Here is a 22065-nt window from a genome sequence, read left to right on the forward strand (position 1 = left end):
GACAACCGGTGCTGCTGTGTGTGGTGTGTGTGTGTGTGTGTGTGCGAGTGTGTGTGTGTATGTGAGTGAGTGAGAGTGTGTGTGTGTGTGTTTGCCTCTCATCACTGGTTGATAACTGTTGGCTTTTTTTTTCTGTCGCTGTAACCTAGCAGTTCAGCAAAATGCACCGAAAGAACAAGTACCAGGCTTATAAGAAATAAACACACACACACATGCTTTTATGTATTAACGAATTGCTCTTCTGCCATTGCAGGATATGAACGAACCTTCTAATTTTGTGGCTGGTTCTGAAGATGGCTGTCTTTACAATAACCTTAATTATCCCCCTTTTAATTCTCCAGGCAAGTACAAAATAATTTCTTTCTTCTCTCCCTCTCTCTCTCTTTTCTCTCTCTCTCTCTCTCTCTTTCTCTCTCTCTCTCTCTCTCTCTCTTCCACTTTCTTCTCATTTTCTCTAATCTTCATTTCTTCATCGTTTTTCTGCCAGAACTCCAATGATGGTGTATTGAGTTATTCAGTTGTGGTTGTGTGTGTGTTTTATGGGTTGATGAGACTCCATTTGTTTGAAACATTGACAGTAAAAGCATGGAGCTGGACTTAGGCAGTAGTGTCAGAGAACGAAGAACTTTGCCCCTTAGTCTGATGATCAGTTGTCCTCATGTTTTCCTTGATTTATTCATTACTTTGTAACGTTTCATGAAAACCTCAGCCACTGATTATTACTTATAGGTAACAGCTTGGCAAAGCTGGTGGAGCGTCCAATGAAATACCTTACAGTGTATCTTCTGGTGCCTTCCATTCAGAGTTCAAATCCCAGCTCAGGTCTATTTTGCTTTTCATTCTTCTGGGAGCCAATAAAAAAAAAGCACCAGTCCACAGTGGAAATATCAGAGTGACAGACAGGACTCTTTGCCATATTTCTTTTTCTTTTTTTTTTTTAGGTGCTTGGAGTTAAAAACTTTCCACATCCTAATTTGTTGCCTTGGTGGACAAATCCATTATGTTACAAAAATTCTGGTAGGGTCTATGACTCGAGGATATCTTCCTCCCACCTTGCCTCTTACCAGTCTTGGAGACCTTGTGAAGTATCATGGCAACTGCTTTCCCTTTCCAATTTAGAGATAATCAAACAAAAACAAAGACAAAAAATAGAAATCATTGCTTTGCAACCATTTGCAAGAGATTGTCTGTGTACTTGTCTTTTGGTATTGAGTGCTCTTTAATCCTTGCCTCGTACGTACAGACACAACATGCACACACACATACATATAATACATGCACCACATTACTTTTGTGATTATTAGTTTTTTTAAAACTATTTTTCTTATTTTTGTTTTTGTTTTTTCATCTTTGATTTCCTGCTGTCAGTCTTTATCCTATCAATCTATCTATCTTCCTACCTCTCTCTTTATCTATGTGATCACATATCTATCTGTCTCTCTATCTATTCAGTTATGTGTCTTTCTGTCTGTCTGTTTTTTATTAGCTATCTATGTATCTATTATCTATTTTTGTCTCTTTATCTATCTATCTGTCTATCTATCTCCCCATCTATTTATCTATCTCCCCATCTATCTATATATCGATCTATCTTTCTCCCCATCTATTTATTTATCTCCCCAGCTATCTATCTATCTATCTATCTGTCTGTCTGTCTGTCTGTCTATCTATTTTCTCCCCATATATCTATCTATCTATCTATCTCCCCCAGCTTTCTATCTGTCCATCCATCCATTCTTCCATCCATCATGCTTCTGTTTACCTACCCACTTTGCTGTTTCTCTAGCTCCTATGTTTATCTGCTTTTGTGTCTATCTCTCTAATTCTATCTGTGTATCTGCTTCTCTCTCTCTCTCTCTCTATTTATCTCTCTATGTACCTATCTATCTATTTCTCTTTCTCTCTCCTACAGCAATCCTTGGTTCTAAACTCTATGAAAAGACTATCTGTCCATCTGCTGCTCACAATATCTCCTCACACTACAACCTGCACAATCTCTATGGTTACAGCAACACCAAAATATCTGACATGTGAGTCTCATTTTCTAAACGGCATCTTTTTATGGTATTGTTTATTTTTGTTGTTGTTTCAGTTTTTTTGGGTTTTTTTTGTATGAGCATCAAAGGTGGGAGGCTGAGTTACAGTGACAGAAAAATATATATCAGGAAAATGAGACAAGGTATAAAATGCTAAACTAATTTTATCATGAAGAACATTTTAATACCAGATTCAGTCTTTGTGACTTTTTCAACTTAGAGAAAAACATGAAAACAATTAAATTGGGGAAAAATTAAATGAAATGTTTCTTTAAAAATATTTCCATGGTTTTCAAGTACAAAGGACATTTTCCTTTTTTTCTGTCAGTCTCTCTCTCTCTCTCTCTCTCTCTTTTTTACTCTTATGTCCTTTGTATTTGAAAACCATGGAAATATGTTAAAGAAACATTTCATTCAATTTTTCCACAATTTAATTGTTTTTCATTCTTTACTCTATAAGTTGAAAAAGTCGCAGAGACTGAAACTTGTATTAAAATGTTTTTCACGATAAAATTATTTTAGCATTTTCTACCTTTTATTTTCCTTATATATATATATATATATATCAACTCGTGTTCCTTTTCAACCATCTACATATATATATATATATAAATGCATATAAATCATCATCATCATCATCATCGTTTAGCGTTGGACGGTTCTACTGGGGTCTGTAGAGCCAGAAGGCTTCATCAGGCCCAGTCAAATCTGGCAGTGTTTCTACGGCTGGATGCCCTTCCTAACGCCAACCACTCCGTGAGTGTAGTGGGTGCTTTTTACATGCCACCCGCACTGTCTGGCACCTGTGCGGGTGGCACGTAAAAAGCAACCACTACACTCACGGAGTGGTTGGCGTTAGGAAGGGCATCCAGCCGTAGAAACACTGCCAGATCAGACTGGGCCTGATGCAGCCTTCTGGCTCTACAGACCCCAGTAGAACCGTCCAACCCATGCTAGCATGGAAAACGGAATATATATGTATATATATATATATATATATAAATGCATATAAATAATCAAATATATATCATATAAATAATCAAATATATATATATATGTATATATATAAATGCATATAAATAATCAAATATATATCATATAAATAATCAAATATATATATATATACATGTATATATATATATATAATTATATATATAATATATATAAATAATTATATATATAATATATATATATATATGTATATATATATATATATATATACATGATGATGATGATGATGATATAAATAGTTAAATATATAGATAAATAGATATAAATAATTAAATATATATATATATAAATAAATATGAATAATTAAATATATATAAATAATTATATATATAAATATAAATAATTATATATATAAATAAATATAAATAATTATATAAATAAATATAAATAATTATATATATATATATATAAATAAATATAAATAATTAAATATATAAATATAAATAATTATATATATATATATAAATAAGTATACATACATACACACACACACACACAATCGATCACACATACACAAGGTGTATGTTGTTAGTTCATGGGTTGGCTGCGTTTTAGGCATAGGAGAATATATTCTCAATGTACCTGGTGTTAAAAACACCTGAGAGTAAGTCATAGGCAATCAAGACAACTCACATCAGCTTCATTCTCGATTTTGTTTATATTCCTTGAAATGCTTCTAATTCATATTTGAATTTTTTTCCCATGGTCTGAAACACTGGGACATTCCAGCAGAAGGTTTCTAAACCAGTTCGCATATAGTCATAGTCGGTGATAAGGCTTGCAGTGGGTCTTGTTGGTTACAGGGCATTGAAAAGTCACAACAATGATGAAACATCTATGTCTCTCATTCTGGGAAGTGACTTGATGTGAGTTGTCTGGTTTGCTTATGCCTTACTGTTATAGGTGCACAGCATGTGCGCTTATAAGTGGCACCAACATGGGTGCTTTTTACGTGACACCAACACAGGACCCTTGCAGATGAATCCTCTTCACCAGAGGAGTGGGGACCCTTAACACTTCTGTGGAGCATGGGTCTTCTTGAGTACACCAAAGTGCCAGGCATCTCGGTCCTTTGTCATCTCATCTGAAAGGTTCAGCATCTTGAGGTTGTCCTTCAGTACTTTGTCCTCCTGAGGTTGTCCTTCAGTACTTTGTCCTCCTGAGGTTGTCTTTCAGTACTTCATTGTGGTTTTGATAGGGATATATGTACAAAATAATCTGACCTGTTGTTTTTGTTTTGTTTTTCCTAGGGTTCTCCGGAAGCTTCTCAAGAAAAGAAGTATAGTCATCAGTCGGTCAACATTTGCGGGAATTGGTGTCCACGGTGGACATTGGTCTGGTGACAATCATGCCACATGGGATGACATGTACTATTCAATACCAGGTGGGCTCCTTTGCTTTTTTTTTTAGCCTTTAACCTTTCACTTTTAACCTTTAACCTACAACAAAACGGGGCCTCACAAATTTTACTAGTTGTCAAGTGGTGAGGAGACAGACACACAGACATGCATACATATGCATATATAAAATATACATCATCATCATCATTGTTTAAAGTCTGCTTTCCATGCTAGCATGGGTTGGACGATTTGACTGACGACTGGTGAACCAGATGGCTGCACCAGGCTCCAATCTTAATCTGGCAGAGTTTCTACAGCTGGATGCCCTTCCTAACGCCAACCACTCCGAGAGTGTAGTGGGTGCTTTTATGTGCCACCGGCACGAGGGCCAGTCAGGCGGTACTGGCAACGCCCACGAAAAAATCGTATATGTATATACCTGTAAAATATATGAATACAGGTGCAGGCATGGCTGTGTGGTAAGAAGCTTGCTTCCCAACCACATTGTTCCAGGTTCAGTTCCACAGCATGGCACCTTGGGCAAGTGTCTTCTACTATAGCCTCAGGCCGACCTAAGCCTTGTGAGTGGATTTGGTAGATGGAAACTGAAAGAAGCCCGTCGTGTATATATATGTATGTTTGTGTACCTGTATTTGTCCCCCCGCCAACATCGCTTGACAACTGATGTTGGTGTGTTTACATCCCCATAACTTAGCGGTTCAGCTAAAGAGTTTGATAGAATAAGTACTAGGCTTACAAAGAATAATTCCTGGAGTCAATTTGTTCGACTAAAGGCAGTGCTCCAGCTTGGCTGCAGTCAAATGACTGAAACAAATAAAAGGATAAAAGAATATATATACCTGATTGCTTTCTGCACAGTCTCTGTCTACCAAATCCTCTCGCTAGGTACTAGCCATTATTATTATTATTATTATCATTATTATTATTAAGGTGGCAAGCTGGCAGAATCGTTAGGATGCTGGGTAAAATGCTAAGTGGCATTTCGTCCATGTTTACATTCTGAGTTCAAATTTGGCCAAGGTCAACTATGCCTTTCACTTTTTCAGGGTCAATAAATTAAGTACCAGTGAAACACTGGGGTTGATGTAATCGGCTAGTCTCCTCCCCCAAAATTGCTGGCCTTGTGCTTTTAGTAGAAAGGATTATTATTATTATTATTATTATTATTATTATTATTATTATTATTAAGGCAGTGAGCTGACAGAACCATTAGCATGGTGGGCGAAATGCTTAGCGGTTTTTCAGCTGCTGCTACATTTTGAGTTCAAATTCTGCCAAGGTCAACTTTGATGTTCATCCTTTTGGGGTTGATAAAATAAGTACCAGTTGAACACTGGGGTCTATGTAATCAACTCATCCCCACCTGCCACAAGGGGAGCTTGTGGCAAGAGTTTGAAATAATAATAATAATAATTATTATTATTGTAAGCCGGGCAAAATGCTTGGTGATATTTCCTTCATCTTTGTTCTGAGTTGAAATTCTGTCAAGAGTGACTTTGACCTTTTATCCTTACAGGGTCAATGAAATAAGTACCAGTTGAATACTGGGGTCAATGTAATCAACTAGCCCTCCCCCCACTCCCACAAAATGTCAGGTCTTGTGCCTGTAGTAAATGGATTGGGATTACCATTATCATCATCATCATCATTATTATTACTTCCGCCTTAGCAAAGGCAGAAGTATTGTTTTCAGTCGTGTTTGTTTGTTTGTCCGTGGATATCTCAAGAACCACTGGATGGATTTGGATGAAACTTTCTGGGATGTTTAGCCTCATGACTGGCACAAATTGATTAGATTTGGGGATTGAAGAGGTACCAGGCAAGGATTCTGGATTATTTTTCCAGTTTTTTTACTAAATTTTTGAGAGGAGTCAGGTTCACTTTTAGCATTCTTGTTGGCGGAGGCTTGCACTCTCTGAATGCTCTTATTATTATATTATTATTATTATATTATTATTATTATTATTATTATTATTATTAATATTATTATTATTATTAATATTATTATTATTAATATTATATTATTATTATTAATATTATTATTATTATTATTAATATTATTATTATATTAATATTATTATTATTATTATTATTAATATTATTATTATTATTAATATTATTATTATTATTATTATTATATTAATATTATTATTATATTATTATATTATTATTAATATTATTATTATAATATTATTATTATTATTATATATTATTAATATTATTATTGATATTATTAATATTATTATTGATATTATTAATATTATTATCATCATTATTATTATTATTATCATCATCATCATTATTATTATTATCATTATTATTATTATCATTATTATTATTATTGTTATTATTATTATTATTATTATTATTATAAGACTAGTTGATTGGCAGTTTCATTAAAGGCTGTCAGAGAAAACGCATTGTATTATTTTTTCAGTGCTTTACATTCTGAGTTCAAATCTTGCCAAAGTCAACTTTGTCTTCTTTGTCTTTCATTCTTGAAGAGTCAGTAAAATAAAGTACCAGTCAAATATTGGGGGCAATTTAATCAATTAAACCTTTCTTTACTCCTCTGCTTCTCCGTTCCTACATGTCGTAACATTTCTTCAAATTCCTTCTTAAATTTCTCTCTTTTCTCTTATTTTCCCAGAAATGCTAAATTTCCAATTATTTGGTGCACCAATGATTGGTGCCGACATCTGTGGTTTCTTGGATCCCACCACCACAGAACTGTGCGTACGATGGACCCAAGTAGGAGCATTTTACCCTTTCATGAGGAATCACAATGGATGGAATTTTCCAGTTAGTTTTGTAACTTTGTCCCTTTTTTTATGTGTGTGAGGGAGAGAGAGAGAGTGAGAGAATGTAAGTCTGTCTATATCCATGTCTGTATATGTTTATACTTATCTTCTTTTATTCAAAGTTTTGGTCAGTGATCCTTTCCAAGTCATTATCAAATGCTTAATAAAAGTCTATATTAATATGTGTAGATACATTTCTCTGTGTGTGTTTGTCTGTGTGTGTTTATGGCACTGAACCTCCTGAAGCTAGACCGCAATATCTAAGCATTACCTATGAAGAAAACCAAACAATACGGATGTAAGTGATCTTCACAAACACTTATATATATATATAATATATATATATATATATACATATATATATGTTTGTAGAAATATGTTTTGAAAAAAATATAAAATACACGTGGAAGTGTAAGGGTAAAATAAGAAAAGTCAATGAAAATGCATATTGCAGGTATAAAAAGACTATTTATGACAGGTAACGACAAATATATACATTTAGAGTATTACGAGTCAAAAATATTGATGATTATAAGAAGTTAATAATAATAATAATAAGGTAAGTTTCAATCCATTACCTTATTATTATTATCATTATTATTATTATTAACTTCTTATAATCATCAATATTTTTGACTCGTAATACTCTAAATGTATATTTTTGTCACTACCTGTCATAAATAGTCTTTTTATATCTGCAGTATGCATTTTCGTTGACTTTTCTTATTTTACCCTATATATATATATATATATATATCATTACAAAATCAGGAGATATGAGAGGCAAATGTATTTATTTAACTAATTGTCATCCTTAGGATTATGGGGGCCTGGTGCAGCCTCCTGGCTTCCCAGACCACAGTTGAACCGTCCAACCCATGCCAGCATGAAAATAGGACGTTAAACGATGATGTTGATGATGATATGTATGTATGTATGTATATATAGGGTGTGTGTATCAGTTGAATAAAGTTACATGGTCTGGTTTTCATGTTTTTTATTATTGTATTTAAAAAAATTTTTTTACAATATTGAAGTGTGTTAAACATTAAAAAAAATATTTAATAATGTTCATAAAGTTCAGTTAGCACTTTCATACCTTCATAGTAATCATCAGATTTCAAAATGTATTTACTGACAGTTGAGTTATATATATATATGTGTATAATAATATATGTAGAATAATGACACAAAACATGTGTCATTATTCTACCAAATATATACATTTTATTTATTATTTCATCATCATCATCGTTTAACGTCTGCTTTCCATGCTAGCATGGGTTGGACGGTTCAACTGGGGTCTGGGGAGCCCGAAGGCTGCACCAGGCCAGTCAGATCTGGCAGTGTTTCTACAGCTGGATGCCCTTCCTAACGCCAACCACTCCGAGAGTGTAGTGGGTGTTTTTTATGTGCCACCGACACAGGTGCCAGACGAGGCTGGCGGACGGCCACGCGTGGATGGTGTTTTTTATGTGCAACCGACACAGTTGCCAGACGAGGCTGGCGAACGGCCACGATCGGATGGTGTTTGTTACGTGCCCACAGCACGGAGGCCAGTCGATGCGGTACTGGCTACGGCCACGTTCGGATGGTTTTCTTATGTGCCACCGGCACTGGTACCATAAAGATACAAATTCCATTGATGTTCATCTATTTTGATTTGGTTTGATTTTGATTAGTGAGAGCTGTGCAAGCCATGTACAGAGACGCTGCTAGTAAGGTGAGGGTTGGCAACGAGTATAGTGAAGAATTCCACATTACTTAATCATCGGTATGTTATTTTTATTATATGTAATTTTCTAGATGGTGTAATTTAATTTTACCTTTTGAATTGATAAAAAGGTGAGTTTTTTGTGTGGCTGTGTGGTAAGAAGTTTTCTTCCCAACCACATAGTTCTGGGTTCAGTGTGTGTTGTGTTCTTGAGCAAGACACTTTATTTCACGTTGCTCCAGCTGTAGAAATGGATTGTGACATCACTGGTGCCAAGCTGTATCGGCCCCTTTGCCTCTCCCTTGGATAACATCGGTGGCATGGAGAGTGGTGGCTGGCATGCATGGGCGACTGCTGGTCTTCCATAAACAACCTTGTAGGGGCAATCCCATGGTCATTCATCACCGAAGGGGACTTTACCTTTTTATATGTGTGTGTATATTCATATGTGTGTACATGTATGTATTTTATAAATGCATGTATGTATATTTGTATATTACAGGCCCAAGACCCAGCTATATTCGACACCCGTGCTCAAGGTGCTATGAGGAAGGTATTACTAACACGCTATAGTCTACTGCCTTATCTCTACACCCTTCTTCACTACAGCCATCAAGATGGCTCTGCAGTTGTTTGGCCCTTGTTTTTCATGTAAGTTCTTCTCCCTATCATTTTGTTTTATATAATGCTTGTTACCTAATATGGGTATTGGGTAGTGACCATTGCAATCTTTCAAGTCAACAAATAATGCAAAAAAATGAATTGAATATTGTATATTTTTGCTTTTAAGACATTATACAGTGATACCTGTTTACAGCTAGGTAGACTGTGGCTGTTGATAGTTAAGTGTCTTGGTCATGGGCATAGTACAGTGAACTATACTGCATAGTGGTACTTACTGTTAAATAGACTGTACTGTTGATAGTTAAGTCTCTTTGCCATTTGTACAGTATAATGTGGTACCTACTTACACATAAGTGGACTGAGCTGTTTAAATATATAGTGTCTTGGTTATAAAAATATACAGAAAGCTAAAGGGAGAATGCATAGATATTTAACACAATCCCTGTTTCTGGGAGCTCAGACTTATGTAATAGTTGTAATGTTCATAATTACAACGATTCCATGTGCTAATTGCGAACATTACAACTGTTATGTAATTCTGAGCTCCCAGAAACAGGTGTCGAGTTGGAAAACTATGCATTCTCTCCTTGATACCTTGGGTGTAGACATAACACTGCATCAGTACAAAATCCTGGCATCTCAGACGGTTCTCTTTGTAGTTACCAAATCATTTATACTTTTTTTTATCTTTTATGCCAGCATCACCATTATTGCTTGTATCGTCTATTTTTTTACCATTTATCGTTTGTATCGTCTATTTTTTTACCCTCTATTTTTTTACCGTCTATTTTTTTTACCGTCCTTGCTTGGGTCTCAAGGAATTTGTTGAAGCAGATTTTCTACAGCTGGATGCTCTTCCAGTCACCAATCCTCACCTGTTTTCAAGTAAAATAAAGCCCCCCCCCCCAACATGTCCAGACAGGCTTTCATAGAAGAGCGAGAACTGCTAGTATGACAGGGACGCCCACAACTATCGTGTGATGTGCAAGATATGGTGACACAAGGCTTGGAGATAAACACACATGCACACACGTGTACTTACACACATATGCACACACAATCATATACATACATATACACAATCACAGACAATCACACACACACATGCACACACATTCATGCACACATGCACTCACACACATAATCACAAGCACACACACATACATACACGATCACACACACACACACAATCATACACACAATCACAGACAATCACACACACACAATCACACACTCACACACATACATACACAATCACACACACACATACACAATCATGCACACTTGCACATACATGCACTCACACACTGACACACAATCACACATAATCACATGCACACACACACACTCACATATATAATCAGAGGCACACACACACACACACACAATCACACGCATGCATACAGACAATCATACATACACATGCACACACAATCACGCAACCATGCACTGACACACAATCACACACACAATCATAGGCACACACACACACACACACACACACACACACAGCACTTTTACTCCTCAGGCTGATGTAATCTTCTTCCACATGTCTATCTTCATTTCCCAAATTGATTTTACTTGATTTTACTCAAGTTAATTCTCTTCAACCTGACATATTTTCCTATCACACAAACAAATCTTGTTTACCTGACAATCCACTCCATTTCACAACACCTCCATCTTCCAGCTGGGTGGTCATATCATAACTGTTTCATTTGTGTCGCTGATATCATTTTACAACACATGGAGCCTTCCTTCTTTGACTGATTTTCGTATTTTAACACATGGATGCACTCGCAGGTATGGCTGAGTGGTTAAGAAGTTTGCTTCCCGACTACGTGGCCTCAGGTTCAGTCCCACTGTGTGGTACCTTGAGCAAGTGTCCTCTGCTATTACTTTCGACTGACCAAAACTTTGTGAGTGAATTTGGTTGATTGGAATTGAAAGAAGCTGTTCGTGTGTGTGTGTTTGTATCTCTTTGTCATCACATCACATGATAGTTGTAAACGAGAGTCACTGTTATACATGCAGTGTCACTCCTTTCAAATCTTTCGTGTAAACATGTCTGGCCATGGGAAAATATAAGCTGGCTTGTAAACAGACATTCAGCCATAGAAATTCTGCCTAACGATATTCGTTTTCTTTTCTACTCTAGGCACAAGGCCCGAAATTTTTGGGGAGGGTGGGGGCCATTGATTAGATCAACTTCACCAAAAGGATGAAAGGCAAAGTCGACTTTGGCGGAATTTGAACTCAGAACGTAAAGACAGATGAAATATCGCTAAGCCTTTCGCCCAGTGTGCTAACATTAGAAACCAATACTTTCTTTTCTACTCTAGGCACAAGGAACGAAATTTTTGGTGGGGAGACAGTCAATTAGATCGACTCCAGTATACAATTGGTACTTTATTTATCGACCCCCGAAAAGATGAAAGGCAAAGTTGACTTTGGCGGAATTTGAACTCAGAACGTAAAGACAGATGAAATACTGCGAAGCATTTTGTCTGGCATGCTAACATTTCTGCCAGCTGGCCGCCTTCTGCCTTAAGATATTCCATCTGACCCATGGAAGCTTGGTAAATTGGACATTAAAATGATGATAAAGGATAATTAATTCTTCCTTTCCTGACCAATTTTGTTTTTACACATTGAAACTGCTTTCTCTGATAAATGTCATATCATATTCTTGCTTTTACTGATTCCATTCTTCATCCCCATCTTCTCATTCCTCTCTCTCCCTCTCTTTCTCCTTACTGATGTCTTATTTCCCCCCTATTGTCATATCTGTCTACTTACGTCCATTAACGCCCCCTTATTCCCTCTGTTAATGTCTTCTGTTCCCTTCTAATCTCTTCTTTCCAGAGAACCCAATGAAGAGACCTTCAAGATTGATCGGCAATTTTTATGGGGCAGTGATCTGATGATCAGTCCAGTCTTGAAACCAGTAAGTCATTTTGTTTTTATTGAGGGTGGATGATGGAATATTTTTATTGAGGCCATAATATCTTTATTCAGGGTGAGTAGTGAAATGCCAGCAAAGCATGAAACAAAATTTTTTGTGTTATTTTGTTCACCCCTCTACAATCTGAGTTCAAATTCCACCCCAAATCCTATTTTCCTTTTGTTTTTCAGAAGTCAATAAGTACTCAGGTAGTCATTTTTACTGTATATCTCATCATCACTTTTTTTTTAGCTGGTGCCATGTAAAATGCACCCTGTTCGCTCTGTAAAATGGTTGGGTTAGGAAGGGCATTGAGCTGTAGAAATCCTGCCAGAACAGACAATTGGAACCTGCTGCAGCGCTTCTAGTGTGCCAGCTCCTGTTAAACTGTCCAGTCCATGCCACCATGGAAAGTGAATGTTAAATGATAATAATGATCTTCCATGCTGGCATGGGTTGCATGCTATGATAGGATCCAGTGTGCCCAAGGACTATATCTTACTCCAAAGCGGCGACCTGGCAGAAACGTTAGCATGCCAGGCGAAATGCTTAGCAGTATTTCGTCTGCCAATACGCTCTGAGTTCAAATTCCGCCGAGATCGACTTTGCCTTTCATCCTTTCGGGGTCGATAAATTAAGTACCAGTTACGCACTGGGGTCGATATAATCGACTTAATCCATTTGTCTGTCCTTGTTTGTCCTCTCTGTGTTTAGCCCCTTGTGGGTAGTAAAGAAATAGGACTACATCTTACTCCAATGTCTTGTTATGGCATTGCTTTTATGGCTGCATGGCTTTCTTAATGCCAACCATTTTCGAGTGTGGACTGGGTGTTCTTTCGTTCCACCTGCATCATTGAGTCCTCAGCTTGCAGGACTACAAGCCCTGGGGCTTCGTTCTGGGGATATGATGGAGTTGAACTATGAGAAGATGGGGTCAGTGCAGGTTCTTGTAGCGGGTCTGCATGGCTACTCACATCCAGCAGGGGAAGGGGGCAGAAAGAGAAAAGAAACAGTAGCAGCTACAGGGGATAGACAATGGCGATGAGGTGCCCAGACGGCCCCACGAGGCACAAGGTGGGCTGAAGAATTGGTTTGCAATCTGTGTATATTTGTATTCACAATGTTTGTATACATTTATACGTTTGTATATACACGTATAAATGTACACATGTATATGTTCGTGCACACCTGTGTGTGTGTACATCATTACCATCATCATTTAATTCTGTTTTCTATGCTAGCATGGGTTAGACTGTTTGATAGGGGCTGGCAAGGCTGGAAGCTGCACAAGGCACCAGTGTCTGTTTTGGTATAGTGTTTACAGTTGGGTGCCATTCCTAATGCCAACCACTTTACAGAGTGTACTGGGTGCTTTTTACATGGCGCCAGCACCAGTGCTTTTCATGTGGTACCAGCATCAACAGGGTCACCAAGTACATTGCAAGACAAAAACCCCTAAACTGGGAAGGGGGTTGGGCAGTATTGAAGGTGTGGGGTTTTGTGGCAGTTGAGAGTTTAAAGGTGTAGAGGGACATTTACATGTGTGTGTATGTATGTACATAATTCTAATATGTTTGAATTTCTTCTCGCAGAAAACATTCAGTACCAAAGCCTACTTTCCCAAAGGTTTATGGTATGACTTCTACACTGGCAACATGATTAGTTCAGCTGGCCTCTACATGTTTCTTGATGCTCCATGGGACAAGATTAACCTACATGTTCGTGGAGGTGCAATCATACCAACCATTGAACCTGATGTCACTACTACAGCATCGTGAGTTGCTTTACTTTTTTTCCTTTCCTCTAATTGAGAATTTCAGGAGTTTAGTTCAGCCAGGAATTGGTAGATAATATATATGTATACATACACGTATATGTTAGTGTGGGTATGTGTCTATATATATATATACATGTCTGTAAAATAATATGTGACAATTATTCAGTAGCCAAGATAAAACTCTGAGTTTCGGTTGCTGAGGTGGAAATCCACACCACCATCTCTTTGGTTATCTGGCCAGATAACTGGCTATTGAATAATTGTCACATATTATTTTACAGATAAATTCCTCTATTTACATAATACTGAGGTCTCTTTCATTCTTTTGTTATCTTACCGTTTTTACCAATATATATATATATATATATTATATATATATATATATAGGTAAACAATTAAAAATGCTTCATAATCTCTATGACAACCATAGCAATATATTTTAATGAATCTAGAATTAATTAGTTTGTTTCTCCAATTGTTAAAATTGTTGTCTGTTTGGAATGTTATTTTCTGTTTTACTGTTTTACAGGAGAAAGAAGAAATTTAGTTTATTTGTTGCTGCTGACAGTAACGGCACGTCGAGAGGGGAACTTTTCTGGGACGATGGAGAAAGTTTCGGTAGGAGACTTATTTTGCATATATATATTGAGAGTTGAAATAAGATGGTCATTATTATTATTATTATTGAGTGAGAGAGCAGTTCATGCCATCAAAGTGACACTAGGGTAAAATATACAAAGCCGATTATACCCATCATGACTACCCGATTGATAAGGGTACACCAGGCACATGCATCACAACCATATGTGCGCGACATGGTGATCTCATATCAAGATAAACAGCACATGACCTTGCAGGTGGGGTCCAGTTAGAATTTTCTTCGGGTTGAGTAGCCCATCCCGCTCAAACGGTCCCTGAATAAGGGTTGTTTAAGGATGTTGAAAGAACCACCCATGTTTCCAGAGGTGAATTATTCAAACCCCAAAGAATCCCTCACAACACATGGCTATGATGCTCCCCCACTACTTCTGCTCGTGATCAGAGATGCACATATCGTCAGCCACTAAGGGACATGCTCAACTGGTTAAGGTCAAACGACTGACAAGCAAATCTATTGTATTGAGCAGAATATTTGCTGTAGCCCATCTTTTATACCAAGACAAAACAATGTACATGATAACACTTCCAATTAGTTAAGCCCTTATTATCAGTGTTGTTGTTATTATTATTATTATTATTATTATTTTTATTATTATTATTATTATTATTACTTTTAATCTGCATGAGTGTTACAATCATTTGCTGAGATACACCCTGCGTCCTAGGGTGAGTGAAGGAAAAGAGATGTTATAATATGACTGAAAGCTTGGGGAGGGGAAGTAGCAGGGCTTCATGTAATACAACATGTACATTTAAATTGATATTATTATTATTATTATTATTTCTCCTTTAAGTGGTGCAACTTTGATGCATTTTGCAATTTTGTGCCAGGAGCCATCCTCATCATTGTTTAATGTTCTTTTTCCAAGCTGGTGTGGGTCAGATGATTTGACAGGACCCAGCAAGCCAGGGGACCGTGTCAAGCTCCGATTACTGCTCTGACCTGGTTCCTATGGCTTGATGCCCTCCAGAATGCCAACCGTTTTACAGAGTGTACTGGTTAATTTTTACATGGCACCGGCACTAGTGAGGTCATCAGGTAATTCACAAGACAAGGCCCCTCGACTGAGTGGGGTGTAGTATAAGGGAGGTGGCTTTGTGCCAGGCGATGAGAGGTTAAAGTGTGAATAGAGGGATAGAAACAAGTGACCCCTGTTCGATAAGGCGAGAAAATGGTGAAGATATGACAGGTGTGGTTGTATGGTAAGATGTTCACTTCCTAAACTCGTGGTTTTGGGTTCAGTTCCAGTTTTTGGCATCTTAAGCATGTATCTTTCGCATAGGCGTAGGAGTGGCTGTGTGGTAAGTAGCTTGCTTACCAACCACATGGTTCTGGGTTCAGTCCCACTGCGTGGCACCTTGGGCAAGTGTCTTCTACTATAGCCTTGGGCCGACCAAAGCCTTGTGAGTGGATTTGGTAGACAGAAACTGAAAGAAGCCTGTCGTATATATGTATATATATATATATATGTATGTATATGTGTATATGTTTGTGTGTCTGTGTTTGTCCCCCCAACATCGCTTGACAACCGATGCTGGTGTGTTTACGTCCCTGTAACTTAGCGGTTCGGCAAAAGAGACCGATAGAATAAGTACTAGGCTTGCAAAGAATAAGTCCTGGGGTCGATTTGCTCAACTAAAAGCAGTGCTCCAGCATGGCCACAGTCAAATGACTGAAACAAGTAAAAGAGTAAAAGAGTATAGCCTCATGCCAGCCAAAACCTGTAAGTGGATTTGGTTGATAGAAACTAAAAGATGTGTGTGTATGTGCACGCGTGCACACGAGTGTCTGTTTGTCTCCTCGAGTGTCTGTTTGTTCCCCCCCCCCTTCAAACTGCTTGATAGCTGGTGTTGGTTTGTTTACATTCTTGTAACTTAGCAGTTTGGCAAATGGCATTGACAGAATAAATACCAGGTTTAATAAATAAGTGCAGGAGTTGATATGTTTGACTAAACCCGTTTAAGGTGGTACTCCAGCATGGTCACAGTCCAATGTCTGAAACAAATAAAAAAAATGAGGATCCTACAGAGGTGATGGTCACTGCACTCTTCCCCGTCTCGGTTAATTAATCGTAAATAAAGCAATATATTTATACTGTATATCTGTATCTTTTGCCATCATTACTTTTCCTGTTTTTTTTGCACTCTGACCAATCCTTCTTCCCCATCTCTCTCTTGCAGATACAGTGAAGACTGGAAAATACACACATTTAGTGTTCACGGGAGCACAAGTGAGTTTGAATTTCTTTTTTTTCTATCTTGTCCTGTCCCTCCTCTAAACATACACACATATATATGTAGTGTGTGGGGCTAAAATCTACAAATTTCTTCTGTAGTATTGAAAGTAAACACTATTAACAAACCTGCAATTTATTTAATCAAATTATCTGTTAAGCATGTGTTACATATGCAGATCAATCTAAGTTATTTTCACAAACCTCCAGTAATAATGGGTATATAAGTGGAGTTTTGTAGATAGTTAAAAAGGGTGCTCAACTGCTGATGAAATCTCAGTATGGGATTGAAACTAGTCCAGGTGATTCCTCTTTCTCTGTCTACAGAAAGATTGTATATAACGACAAAGTATTTACATGTGTCTATACCATAGAGTGTTGACTAAAACCTACAGATATACTCTGATGGGTCTGGTTCAGAAGAGGTGGTCAGTAGGGAAAGTAGAATGTCATTTAGACTCAGGTCTATGCTTCGTCAATGGAGGTTAGGTTGCCAGGATGAAGATGTAGGTTGTAAGACCCAAGTAGCGTGTGATGCCAGGAGACACAACATTGACGATGTGTACTAGTATTGCATCCATAGATGTATGATGAGCTACAAATACTTTGTGTGTTAGTGTATGCATGCATAAGTATATATATGTGTGTGTATAATATATGTATGTATATATATATATATATATATATATATATCCCCTCTCTCTCTTTCGGAGAGGCACTGAGCAGCTATACGCACACATACACACACGGCAGTAACTTCCGCCTACCGAATTCAATCACAAAGCTCCGGTCGGCTCGGGGCTATAGTGGAAGACACCTGCCCAATGTACCACGCAGTGGGACTGAACCCGAAACCATGTAGTTAGGAAGCAAGCTCCCTAACCACATTTTGGAATGGTCATTTTACCAGTTTATATATATATAAACTTACTTGGAAGAAGAATATATATATATATATTATTATATATCCATACTTAGTTATCATGTTAGTATAATCCCTAGCAGGGTTTCTGTACTGTATAGGAGATAATAGCTTTGGTCTCTTGGACACTTTTGTCAACTACTCGATAATTCTTTCAGTAATATTATAAAAGCAACTATTTCCTTGATATTCTTCTATCATGAAAATTTCCCACCATCTCATTATATATATATATATATATATATTATATATATATATATATATATATATATATATGTGCACACACACACCATATGTATGTATATATACATATGTGTGTGTGTGTGTATGTGTATATACATGTAGATATATATATATATACATACATGTGTGTGTATGTCTATTATATACGAAATATGTGGAGGCAGCACAGGTCTGGAGGGCATAATTGAAACATGCACCAAAACTTATATAAATATATATTTCGATAAAATAGAAATAAAATTACAAATACACAAATATTAATGCTCCGTCCAACCCATGCTAGCATGGAAAACGGACGCTACGATGATGATGATGATGATGATGATATATATATATATATATATATATATATATTATATATATATATATATATGAAATTGGTGATTCACTCTGTCATGTCTCAAAATTCCTCATTCACGCATGAGAACAACCAGATTCAGGTAAATAAATATACTTTACAGCAAGTACTGAGTGCACTTCCCATTTGTTAAATCAAATACACACACATGTAGACATACATACATGTATGTATATATATATATAATATATATATATATATATATATATATATATGTACACATACACACATTTATGTATATGTATACAAACACACACACATACATACAGATATATATACACACACTCATACATACACACATAGATACATACACAGATATGTACACACACACACATGCTCTGTTGTCTCCACCAGTTGTTTTACTGTGTCTCCTGAATGTTATTTACTTTCAGAACAATGTCACCAGTGAAGTGCTGGCGTCTGGTTACTCTCCACCTACTGAACTCTATCTTGGACATGTTTTGGTCTGTGGTGTTGCCAAGGGGCCACACCAAGTTCTTGCAAACTCTAAGCCAGCAAAATTCATGTGGTTTCCTAATTCACAGGTAAGTTGATTATAGCCTCCTCATCCCCTTCATCCTCATCATCATCATCACCATTAATGACCTGACAAGAGAAACCTCTCTGTCGTTGCTTGACTTTATAGAAATAGCAGCCAGATGTTCCTAAAATTGAAGGACATATCAGATAATGTAATCTTACTTGTACTTTAAAGGATGGGATGGTCACATTTGGAATGCTTTTGGTGAAAGTATAAATAAAGGTCTGCTCAATAATAGCTGACCTAGAGTTAAAGAACAACAACGTCATCATCATCACAGTAATTATTATCATCTCCTAATTTAATTACTTTGATTAGTTTCATATCTTTAATGAACTCATTAACCTCTTTATACGATTCTATCACCTTGCTGCCTCTTGACTCTTGAGAGGATGTGCTGTGGACGTTTTGGACAAAAGTCTTTTATTGACCAATGCCATGTGAGTGAAATTAGGACAGAGGGAAACTGTAATGAAGCCTGTCAGTTGGATTGTACACACAATTCAGAGGTGCAGCATTGTCACACACACTGTCAGATGCATTCGAGCTGAGCATTGCATTAAGGGTACCCATGTCTGTGAAATACCCAGCCAGTTATATCTGGTTAGAAGATTAAGTTTTTTTGTTCTTAGAGCCTTAACTTAAAGTATAAATTTCTTAAGTAGGAAACTTCTCTATTTTTGGCTGAGGAAATTCCAGAGAGATGACATTCTGGGATGAATGACTAGGCGTTATGGTTAGTAGAGGTGAGAGGTGGTTTGGACATACTAAGGATGCCAAGAGGTGGCAGATAAAATTTGGCCTGCTTTTGGTAAAAGACTTGAGCAGTGAGTTCCAATAGAGTGAAAGGAGGAGGAGATAGATATGGTTAGATCATTGGATCTCAACCATTCTTTTAATCTATGGACGCCATTGATTTCTATTCTGTTATGGTAAACCTCTAGAACCACTTGAAGTTTAAAAACTAATTTTATATTTAATTCTTTCTAAATTCCTATTTTGTAAATAAAATGGTTGTCATTAGGAAGGGTCTCCAGCTGTGAAAACCATGCCGAAACATACCTCACTGGTGCAGGTGCCATGTAAAAAGCACTCAGTCCCCTCTATTAGAAAGAGCATCCAGCTGTAGAAACCTGCCAAAACAGACAGGAAGCCACCTGGTGTAGCTCCTGTCAAACCATCGAATTCATGGAAAATGGACGTAAACTGATGATGATGATAATTTGTGTAGTTTGAACTATGTAGAATGTTAGAGAAAAAAAATCTTGACACAAGAGTGGCTGTGTGGTAAGTAGCTTGCTTCCCAACCACCAGGTTCAGTTCCACTGCGTGGCACCTTGGGCAAGTGTCTTCTACTATAGCCTCGGGCCGACCAATGCCTTGTGAGTGGATTTGGTAGACGAAAACTGAAAGAAGCCCGTCGTATATATGTATATATATATATGTGTATATGTTTGTGTGTCTGTTTTTGTTCCCCCAACATTGCTTGACAACTGATGCTAGTGTGTTTATGTCCCCGTAACTTAGTGGTTTGGCAAAAGAGACCGATAGAATAAGTCTTTGGGTCGATTTGCTCGACTAAAGGCGGTGCTCCAGCATGGCCACAATCAAATGAATGAAGCAAAGAAAAGAGTAAAAGAAAGAATAATAGAATTTTATGCAATAAATACATTTAGATCAAAATGCTTTCTTGGACCCTTAAAATACTTCTGTGGGTCTCCAGTTTGCTGTTTTGTTTTTTTGCGGACCCTTAGAAATCTTATATGGAGCCCAGTTGGGAACCACTTGATTAGATAGATAGAAACATAGTTGGAAAGATATAGACAGATACAGAGATGCATAGAGAGAAAGAGAGAGAGAACGTCGCTTGTATATTATTGCAAGAACTTTGTAAACTTCCAATATATTTTTATATTTTGTTTCCTTGCAGGTTTTAAACATCACCAACATGGCCCTCAGCCTCACTCATCCATTCACTATTACCTGGAGCTGATTCCTACAACACAAAAATGTATTATAAGAAGAATGAACCGAAATTAAATCTAAAAAAAAAAAATAAATAAAGAGAACGAGAGAGAAGGATTCTTAAGTAGAGGAGGGTAAAAGAACGTAAAAAAAAAAAGTATTCGTTAAAGGGAAACAATCGAGAATTTTATTTCTAGTTTGGAAGTGATCTCCCTTTAAATGTCTTCGTATCTAGCTATTCGAGACCTATATATATATATATATGTATATATGTATACGTACACGTTTTTTTGTCTACTGGACGCTTTTACTTTTCTAATTTTTTGTTAGCCATTTTTTCTCCGGAAACGTCAATACAGAAACATGTTGGAAATTAAAATTTGATTTTGAAATAATTTCATGATTTGGAAAGTATTAAAATTGAAAGGGTTTTAATGGAAAAAAAATGTTTTATACCACTATTATCACACACACACACACACACCACACACACACACACACACACACACATTCCTGCTGACATCAATATACACGTTTGAACATAGATATATAAATAAACATATACACATACATCAGTAAATGCCCACATGCACACTTTCAAATTGTGTTCTACTACTACTACTACTACTACTACTACTAATTGGTTCTCATTTTTGAAAGCTGATGCTAGAAATAATAATAATAATAATAATAATAGTAATAGTAATAATAAGGATTAGTGTTATATTTTTATTAGTGAGTTTAAATTCCACCAAGGCCAACTTTTGCATTTTCTTTCAGAGTAGATCAGATAAATTAAGTACCAGTAATGTACCGGGGTTCTTACAGAGATATAAATAAACTACCCTGCTCCCCTCTCCCACCACAAAATGTG

At 36.8% G+C, this 22065-nt stretch overlaps 1 protein-coding gene across 1 annotated transcript in view; it reads left to right on the forward strand.

Annotated features, from left to right (window-relative positions):
- LOC115220794 (lysosomal alpha-glucosidase-like) overlaps positions 1 to 21286 on the forward strand; it is a 191461-nt gene extending 170175 nt beyond the window's left edge. Inside the window, exons 10-20 of the mRNA XM_029790937.2 lie at positions 254 to 341; positions 1913 to 2030; positions 4298 to 4431; positions 7059 to 7210; positions 9426 to 9574; positions 12413 to 12494; positions 14084 to 14265; positions 14798 to 14886; positions 17110 to 17159; positions 19078 to 19230; positions 21157 to 21286. Coding sequence (XP_029646797.1) covers positions 254 to 341; positions 1913 to 2030; positions 4298 to 4431; positions 7059 to 7210; positions 9426 to 9574; positions 12413 to 12494; positions 14084 to 14265; positions 14798 to 14886; positions 17110 to 17159; positions 19078 to 19230; positions 21157 to 21219 — 1260 coding nt within the window. The 3' untranslated portion in view covers positions 21220 to 21286. The remainder of the gene's footprint in view (positions 1 to 253; positions 342 to 1912; positions 2031 to 4297; positions 4432 to 7058; positions 7211 to 9425; positions 9575 to 12412; positions 12495 to 14083; positions 14266 to 14797; positions 14887 to 17109; positions 17160 to 19077; positions 19231 to 21156) is intronic.
- The last annotated feature ends 779 nt before the right edge of the window (positions 21287 to 22065 follow it).

The sequence above is a fragment of the Octopus sinensis genome, linkage group LG17 (assembly GCF_006345805.1).
Source record: "Octopus sinensis linkage group LG17, ASM634580v1, whole genome shotgun sequence".
NCBI lineage: Eukaryota > Metazoa > Mollusca > Cephalopoda > Octopoda > Octopodidae > Octopus > Octopus sinensis.